We start from the raw sequence: 12,112 nt of genomic DNA, 5'->3' as shown, positions 1-12,112 counted from the left end.
AACCCCAATATTTAGGTCACGCGGAAACATGGGATTTGAAAAAAAAAATCCCAAATGGCAACGAGAGACCTGCAGAGGGCATATGGGGTATAGGAACACATAGTGGTGATTATATTATTAAAACGGGGGCCCGAAAGGTAATGAGAGATCGTTACATAACCGTGTTTCACTGCCGATTGAAAATAATATATAATCAGTAGAGTGCAGCCATGCTTCCCTATTGAGTCAAGCTGTGTGCATGGCTTCGTGAAGGGTGCAACCTGTGGCGAGTGTGTGAAGTTGTGCCCAAGCCGAGAGCGAGCGGTGAGTGGGTGGGTGATGAATGCGTGTGCATGGTGAGCGACGGGCGAGTAGGTTGTGAGTGGGTGTGCGTAGTGTGAGTGGCGAGTGCCTGGCTGGTGAGTGGGTGTATGCAAGTCTGAGCGAGTGGTAAGTGAGTCTGTGTATGTGTGTATGTATGCGTGTTTGAGTGAGTGCGAAACGGTGACGGGTGGCTATACATTCTTGGTTCTTTCGGTAAAGTCACGTAGAAGGGAAATAAAAAAAATATATAAAACAAAAATTATCACGACGTTTTGACTGCAACACAAGCAATCATCATCAGGTGTGAAATCCACAGCAAGAACATTTGAGTGGCTATATGTCTCTTTGCATGAGTGAGAGGCTGGCTCATAAGTGGGTGGTGAGCGGCTGGTGAGCGAGTGGCTGGCTGGTGAGCGAGTGATTCTCGTTGGTGAGATGCGCGTGAGCGGTCGGTGTGCCTGGCGCGCAGTGAGGCGAGTTGATTTGTGTGTTCGAGTGAACCGGTGGCTGGTTGGTGAGTGGCTGGTGAGTGAGTGGGTGTGGGCGATGAGTAGTGGGGAGCGGTAGTGCAACGATTAGCTCGCTGTGTTTCGAACCCGGTAACCCGATTTTGATTCTCGCTCACGGTCAACACCAGTAACGATTATCTGAATCGGTCCTGGGCCTCCCCTAGATCGACTGAGCCTCAAATCGGTACCTGGTGCGGTGTGTAAACATCGCCACTGGGGAGACAAAGTACCGGCCTTCATAGGTGCTATTCACTAACAGCACTTGCCTCAACAGTCCGTTGAAGTCTACACGGGGGATCTTTGTCTTTGTGCGTGGCGACTGAGATTGTGCCCCCCCCCCCCGGCCCCCCGCTGGCCATGAGCCGTGAGGCGGTCAGACGCCACCGCTTTCCCATGACGGGGCCCAAGGGGTGGAATTTGGGTGTCAGATCTGTAGCCCAATCCGGGGCCCGGCCGGGGAGCGCCGGGGCCGAGGGTGCGCGTGTGTGGGCGTGCGGGCGGGCGGGTGTGCGTGCGCACATGTTTCTGCATGTGTGTACACGTATGAGTGCATGTTTGGGTGGGAGTGCGTGTGTGGGCATGTGTGTGCGTGCCCTTCGTCGGTGCTACTCGCTAACAGCACTTGCCCCAACGGGCTGTTAGAAGGCGATATACGGGGGCGCCTTTGTCTTTGCGCGGGGGCGAGCGCGTGCGTGCGTGCGCGTAAGTGTGCGGTCGGGGTGATGTAGGGAGGCAGCGGGCGAGAGCAAGAGAGAATGTGAAAGAGAAAGTATGAAGGGGCTCTTCGAAAAAGTAAGATGAGAAGGGAAAGCCAGAGAAGTAATCAAGGCGGGGAGATAAGAGATAAAGGAGAGCGTTCGACAGAGGGAGATGGGAAGTTGAGAGAGATGGGGAATAAAAGAGACATAACAGAAAGCACACGAAGGAAAGAGAAGCAGCTTTGACCGAATTATCTGATTAAATACGATTGCAAATATTAGGGTATAAAAAGAGTGAGACCTATTCATAAGCGGTGGAATCCAGGATATATATACGTGGGCGTTAAACCAGACTCACAATTATTTCATAGCGTGCGTAACGCGTATTAACTGATCATAATTACCAGCCCTTCGTCAATGCGGTTAAGGTGACATTCGTTTCATGCGAATCCGGTTCCGTTAAAGAAAAGCACACCCATAACAACTGTGCATAGGATTATAATAACAATTAATAATCATAACGTCATCCAGCGGTACCAACAATTTCCCAAGCTCTGCGATCCTCTACATATGAAGATGTTTTCAGCCAATTAATGACCGTTTGTACACTTGGGAGGAAATCGGAGCACCACTTTCTCCTCTTCGCCGTCTGGACCCTAAATTATAAACGAATGTGGAAATAGCAAAATCACAAGGGTAGATCGAGTTTAGACATCTGGTCAAGAGCATCATCGGATGCGGAAATGTACTTTTGGGTACGAGAATATAAGATTGTTGTTCTGGGATAGGCCTACCGAATTCTCTAGTGGTAGTGCCTTATGCCAATAATATAGACCCGAAGCCAATGGAGCAGGAGTTCCGAAAAACATCGAGTGAGGAATTAAGCCCCCGGTTAACACCCATAACACCCAAAGGATCAGAATCTTTACTTAGACCGGAGGAATCCGACGAACTATGAAAGCTCTTTCTCACAGGTGTCCAGTAGGGGCACGGGGCCAACAAGTTACGAGGAGCGACACGGAAAGAGGAGAGGTGACAAGAAAGGTCATGCAAACACAAGGCAAGGGGGGGGGGGGGGGGGGAACTTAGGGTGGTAAGGGCAAGAGACGGAGAGATGAGAGAGAGTCTTGCAGAGACAGGATGATGTAGAATGGGCCAGGATGAATGGGGGGGCTTGTTCGTTTACGAGTGGTGAGGCTTTATAGTTAGGGGGGGGGGTATGATGTAGGGGTGGGTGAAGGGAAAACATCTTCGCAAGTATGCTTGAGCAGGTCCCTCCACTCACACGCACACACACGTGAAGATAAAGATCCCCCGTATAGCCTTAACAGACTGTTGGGGCAAGTGCTGTTCGCGAGCAGCAGCAGCAGCACCTATGAAGGCTGGCACTGCACATGAGGGGGTGGGTGGCCAGCACCACGCCCGGCCGCCTTTGTTACCCTAGTGGCGATGTTTACATATCGCACCAAGAAGTCATTTGAGGCCGAGTCAACCTCGGGGAGGCATGGGACCAGTTCAGATAATCGTCACCGGTGTTCGCCGTGAGCGGGAATCGAACTCGGGGGGCCAGGATCATAGCTCAGCCCGCCAACAGCCTTCGCTACCGCTCCGCACACACACACACACACACGTAGATATACACACACATCTAGACAAGCACACACCCTATTACACAAATGCAGTTCCCCCAGGCAGCTTTAGGGGGACTGTTAGGGCAAGTGCTGTTTGCAAGCACCAATTAAAGCCAGCACGGCGGCGCACGACCTGTGTTCAATTCCACGGCCTGGAATTGAACACAGGTAGTCAGGTTTTTAGCGCAAGTGCGCGAAAGCACCGCACCGCCGCTCCACTCTCCTGCCACGCAGACGCTGCCCCACTGGTCCATACTCGACCCCCCCACTCCGTACCCCCCACTCCGTGCCCGCCACTCCGTGCCCCCCACTCCGTACCCGCCACTCCGTGCCCCCCACTCCGTACCCCCCACTCCGTGCCCCCCACTCCGTACCCCCCACTCCGCGCCCCCCACTCCGCGCCCCCCACTCCGCGCCCCCCACTCCGCACCCCCCACTCCGCGCCCCCCACTCCGTGCCCCCCACTTCGTGCCACGCACTCCGTGCCCCCCACTCTGTACCCCCCACTCCGCACCCCCCACTCCGTACCCCCCACTCGGTACCCCCTACTCCGTGCCACGCACTCCGTGCCCCCACTCTCGCTCGCATTTCCGAGGTCAGTGTCTGCGGAAATTGCCCTGGTTCTAGGTTCCGCAGGTGAAGGGGGCGGTCACGTGAGACGCCCCGGCCACGCCGTCTGTCACCCCGGCCACCCTCCACCACCACAACCGCTGCCACAATGACCACCGCCACCACCACCAACACCACTTCAAATCAAGATTTAACACCACTGAAGACAAAGAGCCCCCATACTGTATAACCTGGTTCAGATTTTTGGGGCAAGTGCTGTTAGCATGCTCCTATGAAGACCGGCACAGCACACGAGCGGGTGGGTGGCCAACACCACGCTCGGCCGCCTTTGTCTCCCCAGTGGCGATGTTTACACACCACACCTGGTAGTCATTTGAGGCCGAGTCGACCTTGGGGAGCCCCAGGACCGGTTCAAATAATCGTCACTGGTGTTGGCAGTGAGCGAGAATTGAACTCGGGTGGCCGGGTTTTGTAGCGTAGCGAGAAAACCGCTGCGCCACCGCTCCCCGACCACCAGCAGCACCACCTACAACCAGCACTCTCAGCACTACTGACAAGCACAAGGGTGCGAGCAGTGGGAATTCATGAGCATGCCGCGGTGTGCATCTCAGCCGACCCATCACAAATTATTGAGTCTATTTACTTTCTCGCTATTAATTATCAGCATTGACATTCATTCGATTTGGGACCAGTTCAGATAACCGCTCATCGTCCCGCACATTAGCCGTGGCCACGAATCAAAATCCGGTCAACGGCTTCATAAAGAAATACATTTTCCCATGCGAACCGAATGGCGTCGTGCAAACGGACGCAGTTCTCGATAAACATATCCAGTTACTGGACTGTGCCAGCTATTGGCCACCACGTCCAACCACCATCACCACCACAACAACAACTGGAATGTGGATCGGTGGCTGCCAATGAGGATGACCGCCTCTTTGACCCGGCAAGGCTTTTTGACTTTGATTTTCTATACTTATCAATTTCGGTCGTTCCCACCTTGGCTGCCTAAAGCGCTTCCCCCCCGACTCCGAAAGGTTAAATTACTCTTTGACGGTCCCAGCGGGCACGGTCGGGCTTTGTCACATCCGACCGTGCCCCCCCCTTGCTGCTAGTGCTGTGCCCAGTCTCGCTTCCCGTGGGAAACAAGTGTGGCCTCAATAGGTTCTAGCTAACAGCACTCGTACCAGCGGTGAGTTTTGGGGCCATACAAGGGACCTCTGTGTTTGCGTGCAAGGCTCGGTCGGCGTGTGCGACTTTTAGAGGCCCGCAGGAGGTGTAAATGTTCCCGTTGTGTTGAACGTACGCAGGAGCTTTTTCACACGGTACGTAGCCAACTGCGCCTATCGGAGGTGCGGGGGAAGGACAACAAACTAAACACAAAAAGCAGTTGTGAAGAATCAAGATTGAACAGTGCACCGCTCCGGTGGCTTGCTAATATCTGAAGGAAGAGCATTCCAGACGGCCGCAGGAGCGCATCTGCAAGCGCCGCGCTCTCATGATGTTGTGCAGCATAAACGTACGCATCTAATTGCATCGCGTATTATCACCTTATCATCAAACACTTCCCCCCCCCCTCCTCCGACTCGCCATCCTGCACCTTGACAGAGAATTTTCTCGCCTTTTACAGTGTTTCTCAAGGCCAGTAAACGAACGAGCGAGCGAGCGAGCTGGTTGGGAAATGAACAAGGCGAGCCGTAAATTAGCCCGGCATTCCTTGCCGCCCACTCACCTACCCCCCCGCCCCGCTACCTCCCAACTCCTGCGAGGGGGCTCGCACCAGGCTGGCTGTGACCAACAAGACGGCACATCGACAAGCACACCGACCGACCGCCCGGCGGACAATGGGGCTTTCAGTGGCGTGGTCATTGTCTTCCCCGCTTGCCGCTGCCGCCGCCGCCGCTCGCCGGCCCGCCGGAGGATTTGAAACAAAGGGGGAGATGAAAGGCAGCGGGGCAGACGAGATGCGCCTGCAGGATTTCCGAGGGCTGTAATCTGCGGGTCACCTGACGTGCGTGTACGATGCCGCGCGCGCGAAACTCCCTCCCCTCTTGCGCTCTTCTCTCTCTCACCGGTTCCCTACCTCCCTTACCTCCCTCCCCTGCACCCACAACCTTCCCCCCCCCCCCACCAGCTCCCTCTACCCCCTCTCTCCCTTCCCCTGAACCCGCGGCCCCCCACCGCCACCCCCTCTCCCACCTCCCTCCCTCCCAGCTGCCCCCGTGGGAATGGAAAGAAAAACAATGACTTGTGCCGAATAAAATGTGCACGTACGGGGCCAGCCATGGTCTGCGAGCCCTCCCACCTTATCCACCCACCCACCCCATCCACCACCCACACACACACACACATCTCTGCCTCCATTCCCATAGCGTAATAACACTGGCCGACACACGCACCCCTAACAACGCGCACACACGCACACACCCAGACGTATGCTGCCAGGGCCGCCACCTGTCCAGGTTTTTCCCAGCATCGTCCTGTTGCTCAGGTAGCTGCCGTCCTGGGGAAATGACAGCTCCCCGGCGATGTGTCGGTTTGCGTAACGGCGAACCACATTGCACTCACGTGTACTTCTCCCCTCCTTTGTGCCGGTACCTTGGGAGATATTTAATTTTTGTTGGAGACGACGTCTCGGTTTGGTTCGTTCCTTCGAAGAGGTGGGCAACCCTTCGCGCTGGTAACGCCCGCCAGGTAAGATGCAGACGCGCCGGTTGGCACGTACTCCGGCACGCACACCGCCACGTCCAATTTCCACCTTACCCATATAATTAAGGGTTTCTTGGGTTAGACCTACGAAGGCCGTATTGGCCTTCATTAGGTGCTACTCGCTAACAGCACTTGCCCCAAAAGTCTGTTATACGGAGGGGGGGGGGAGGGGGGGGATTTATTTTGTACGCTCTGGTGTGCAAGCCAGGCCCCGGTGTTTTGACCGGCGGGGCCGGGCTCCACCCAGACGCTGCCCACCCCCGGACAAGTGGCACTGGAGGGCTCGCGATGCCTTCCGCACTCGAGCGGGAAGACGAGATGGAGATGAGAGAAGGGAGCCGAGATGAGCGTCGAGGACCCCCTCCTTGACTCAACGAGGCCCAGAGGGCCAGGGCCTCCCGACCGACCACTCACAGGTTCAGAGCGGCATAAACAACAATGCGCCCTCGCACCGTGACTGTGTGTGCGCGTGCCTTCGTGTTCGTGCGCAAGTACGCTGAAGGAATGGGGCGCCAGTGTGGGACTTTGATCCGAGTGGACCTGCCGACGACTGGTACCGGCGGCGTCAAGATCGGCCTCCGTAGAAGAGGCAACGGAGGCGGTGACAATGGGAGGCGGATGAGCAACGCTCGCAACAACGACCAGAGCGCTGGGCGGCTAAACACGCAGCGAGGTGGCACACGAGCGTGGAGTGCAGGCGGTGCATCCGCCAGTCGACTCCAGTGCGTGCGTGTGCGCGTGCAAGCTCACCGGGTCGGCGTGGATGATCTTGGCAAGTCGCAGCGTGAGGCTCTGCGGGGACAGCGCCGGGTGCTGCACGTGCAGACGCAGACCTCGCACGGCCGCCGCGACGCTGCCGCACGCCACCATTGACGCGGTGTACGTCACGAACTTGAAATCTGAACGCATACGCACGCAGTTTAGCACGTGAGAGCAGCAGCGGCAGCAGCAGAGAAACATTCACACGGACGTCAAATAATCATTAGAATAGCCGGGGCGAGGCGGTGCCTGGCTGTTACATTAGAAATAATGTCAACTTGTGACGCATCGCAAATTGAGAGAAACTCAGAGGTGCGAAGAACCACAGACCAGCGGGAAGGGGCAGCCACGTGATTAGCCGACAATTTCCCAAGCTCTGCGGTCCTCTATATATATGAAAATGTCATCAGTCATTTAATGAGCGTTAACGTTTGGAAGGAAAAACGGGAGCACCCGGGAAAAAAAATAAACCTCACACGCGAGGGGGAAACACTCTATCCCATACAGGCGGAAACAGGTGGGGTGCACATTTTTGTTGTGCTGCCTTCTGGCGAGCGAGGGTACACGGCTCCGGCTCGATGCCCACGAGAAGGGAGTTTCACAAGATTTGTGCTGCGTTCCACCAAACCTCGCTGCCTACACAGTGCTGGATCACAGGCCAGGTGCATAGCTAAGTGCAATCCAACGCTTTGGAGGCCGACCCTGGAAGCCCATCAAGGTTGAGCCTGCGGAGTGCTCGGACGATCAACTACCGTGCATGAGACGCAAAACACAGGCTGTCGTGCAGCTACGATTGAGGGCAGCAGACAACAGCGCAGGCAAAATCAGTTTTAAAATATTACTTTAGTTTTATACAGCGTCATTCATGCCAACAGTATGCCACAAAGCTGTACATTAGTTGTCGGACTATACTTCTATGTCGCCATGTCTACGCTCTCCGCCTGCACCCACCCGCACTGACAGGCGTGGCGGAGCACGGTCAGAACAACATCGACGACCTGCCCGGGCGTAGGAAGGAGGCTTTCATCCAGCAGCGAAGTGGCCAGGTGCGATTACATTTTTGGACCACGATTAACAACAATTTGACAGCAGTTCATACGCAAGGCACTTGCCGACCACCACCGCCGCCACCACCACCGCCGCCGCCGTGGTGGCCTGCTCAATGTCAATTGGCCCTGGAGGCCTTGAAAGCAAGCACTTTGAAGCACACCACAAACAACATACAAAAGTAAATAGCTACGTTTGAACGTAAACTTTTGATTGCAGAAATCGGATCGTGGAGACAACAAAAGGGGAGCGCCGATCACAGGCCGCCCCCCCCCCCCCCCCCCTTGTCCCCTCATCCAGATGCTCGTCCCGGTTTCCTGCGTGCGAGTTTTGTGAATCACTCCACTTCACGGAGGGCTTCAAAGATTAAAACAACCTGGCACAATGGCCGACTCCCCCCCCCCCCAAATCACCCCTCTCGCCTCCTCCTCCTCCTCCTCCCACCCCTTGCCCCCCCCCCCCCCCGCCAAAAAAAAACCATACCCACCACAAACTCAAAGGGGGGCAATTTAGTTTGTCCGTGCTTCATGTTGTTTCCCCCTTCTCCTCTCACCGCGTGGAGCCACCTCTATGGGGGTGGCTAAAGTTTCACGCAGGTGGCACCGCGGCGAGGAACCCCCCCCCCCCCCCCCCAGGATTTGGTGGCCTCAGTCGGCATTGAATGAAGTGAAATTAAAGGATTTCTCCTCCTCCTCCGCCCAGCGACCACGATTAATTTTGCGACTCAGCACCTCCACTCCCCACCCAAGTCCACTGTCACTCCCCCCCCCCACCCCATCCCTCCCAGGATTAAACTCTTCATTGCCTCTATACAGGGGGAATAACCGTGCACCCTAAGATTCGCTCTGGCCGGTATTTTTTTTTACAACGTGAAACAGGTGCTGTTAGGTAGCGAACGCCCCCACCGAGGTTCGATAAGGCACGGGAAGGGGACAGTTGTGCCGGTTGCTGATGCTCAGACGCGGGGCACCAACGCCAACGCCAATGGTGAGGTGTGAACTCGGACCGTAGAAAGCTCCATGCCACGACGCATGGAGCCCGACGGGCACTCGCGCATACAGGCGCGCAAGAGACGAAGATCCGGACCGCCCACACTGGGAGCGAGGAGCAGCAGCACCCACGAAGGCCGGCACGGCACACGAGGGAGTGGGTGGCCAATGGCACGCCCGGCCGCCTTTGGTCTCCCCCAGTGCTGATGTTTTTTTTACACATCGCACCAGGTTCTCATACTAAGGCTGAGTCGATCTAGGGGAGGTAGGCCCAGTACTGGTTCAGATAATCGTCCCTGGTGGCGAGCATGAGCGGGAATCGAACTCGGGTCACTGGGTTCGTAGCGCGCATGCTAACCGCTACACTACCGCTCCACACACACACACAAAGACAAACCCCCCCCCCTGTATAGCCTTAACAGACTGTTGAGGAAAGTGCTGTTAGCGAACACCTATGAAGGCCGGCACAGCACACGAGGGGGTGGGTGGCCAGCACCACGCCCGGCCGCCTTTATCTCCACAGTGGCGATGTTTGCGCACCATACCAGGTACTTAATCGAGGCCGAGTCGACCTAGGGGAGGTCCAGGATTGGTTTAAATAATCGTCACTGGTGTTGGCCGTGAGCGGGAATCGACCTCGGGTCGCGCTAACCGGTACACTACGACTCCCCATACACACGTCCACACACACACACGTACATACACACACGCACAGAAACGCACATACGGATTCACCCCGTGGTCAGGGCAACTAACTCAGAAACGGCCCCTTTTTGGCTCAGATTCAAGGAGGGGTGGGTATGGGAAAGTTAATTTAATAACCACCTTCATCTGCGCTCTCTCTCCCTCGCTCTCCATTTCCATTGCATCGCCCACTCCTCTCTCCATCTCTCTCGCTCTCTCTTCAAGTCTCTCGCCATATGCTTTGCATCTTAATCCTCTGTCCTCCCGTTCCCTCCGTCAGCGTCCAAGTGGTTTTGTAAATTCTCTCTCCCGTAAAACCATCTCTCCGGATCATAACACTTTCCGGCTTGTGTTTCGCACTCCCCCCCCCCCGTCTCCTCCGTCTCTTTTAATTCTCCGTGTGTCTTTAATTTACTCTTCTCTCTGTCTCTCCGTCTGTCTCTCTCTCATGCATCCCTCTTTCTCATTCTCGCTTCTGTCTGTCTTTATATATGTCTGTTCCATCTTCTTGTCTTCGTCTGTCCATCACTCGGCCTTATTTCTGTCTCTCGCATCTATCTGTGTCCGTTTGTCCCTCTATCTGTCTGCCTTCTTCAGTCTGTCCGTCTTTTCATCTGCCTCTCTCATCTGTGTCTGCCTCTTTCCTGATCCGTCTGTTTTGGTCCGTTCGTCCGAATCTCTGCCGCCGTCAGACAGCGTGGCCCCGGACGGACGCGCGACGCATTGCAAACCTTCAGAATCGGAATATTTATCTTGATACAGGAGGAATCCGATGAGCTATTTCAAGCTCTTTTCCCACACATGTCCAGTAGGGGCACGGGGTCAGAACTGTCCAACAAACAATACGAACACACGATAGGCGTGCAAAGTATGGGAAAGGCAATCAAATCACCAAAAAAATGGAATAAAAGGATACAAATTTTAATGAATGAAAAATATCTATATTTTTTTTATTCAAAATAACATTTTTTTTATTTTACCAGGTGTAAGGCCCACCGAGCTATTAGCTTCTTTCTCAGAAGCGACCTGGCCACAAATGATAGCTCAACAAAGTGGCTTGTCACGCGGAAATTTATAGCAGCAGTCAAATATTGTTAATGCACGTCGATTCTAAATGTGGAGAGGGGGAAAAACCGGAGCACCCGGAGAAAAAAGATCCACGCAACCATTAACAAAGTACACGGAAAAATATCGGGAGTTACACAAAATTTGATGTCATACGCAGACTAGGCATTCTTCAATACCTCCCAGATGGAAGCAATTACACCCCAGGTTTTAAAAATTTTAAAGTTGAAGAAAATGTTTAAATCCTCCTCCACCACTGCCTCTACCACCCCTCTTAATTTCGGTGGTGGGGGGGGGGGGGGGGCAAAATTGAGTTATTGAACACAATATTCACAGTTATAAGTTATTATTTCAAGATATTTTGTGCCAAATGTCAGCTCTCTATCCCAAGTAGACCATCAGTAGAATGAAATCACTCACTCGCCACTATATATACACACACACGTAATTCGATATCATGACTTAGTAGTATTATTACTCTTAGGGGTATTCACATAGAACTTCTTTCGCACCGTATGTAGCCACCGCGCTAATCGGAGGTGCGGGGTTAGGATAACAAACTAAACACAAAGGGCAGTGGTAAAGAAATTAGTTTTCAATCTAGATAATTTAAAAGTGCATAGTTCCAATGGCTTCCTAATAACGGAAGGAGGAGCGTTCCATACGGCCGCAGAAGAGCATCTGAAAGCACGTGATGCAGTGACCGTCGATGGCTAGCCAAAAGCTGCTGCGAGGCTGATCGGAGATCACGTGATGGTTTTTCCTCCTTGACGAGAAAGCTATGAATTTGATTAGTCACAAAATATACTCTCCACGGATGGAACAAGGCCTCCCCTCCCACAATCTGTCACCATCTCGCATGGCTCCGTAATGTAACGATCTGGCTCACGCACAGGACCCTGATCTCATCTCCTCGCTCCATCTCTACGGTAAACGTCCCTATGACTGCCGGTCCGCCGTTAGCTTCAATCCACGGCGATCATCGTGCGTCCCGCCCACCAATCCCACACTTTGCGGCGATGTCCCGAATTTTCTGCACATCTTCTCTGCTAGTGCACCCTAAACCGCATCCACTGCACAAACCATGGTAGATTCGGATAATGGAAAATAAAAAACTCTCCAGTAGCGCGCGACTCTGGCCATCCAGA

At 54.3% G+C, this 12,112-nt stretch overlaps 1 protein-coding gene across 1 annotated transcript in view; it reads right to left on the bottom strand.

The window, feature by feature from the left end:
• Window positions 1-12,112, bottom strand: part of LOC133347528 (G1/S-specific cyclin-D1-like) — a 34,140-nt gene that overhangs the window by 8,132 nt on the left and 13,896 nt on the right. The window contains exon 4 of the mRNA XM_061559858.1: window positions 7,171-7,319. Within this exon, the coding sequence (XP_061415842.1) occupies window positions 7,171-7,319 (149 nt within the window). The remainder of the gene's footprint in view (window positions 1-7,170; window positions 7,320-12,112) is intronic.

Source organism: Lethenteron reissneri, chromosome 26, assembly GCF_015708825.2.
Source record: "Lethenteron reissneri isolate LAM-NWPU_2019-01 chromosome 26, ASM1570882v1, whole genome shotgun sequence".
Classification (NCBI taxonomy): Eukaryota; Metazoa; Chordata; class Hyperoartia; order Petromyzontiformes; family Petromyzontidae; genus Lethenteron; species Lethenteron reissneri.
The sequence above is the reverse complement of the archived record's forward strand: the minus strand, read 5'-3'. Positions and strand labels throughout refer to the sequence as shown.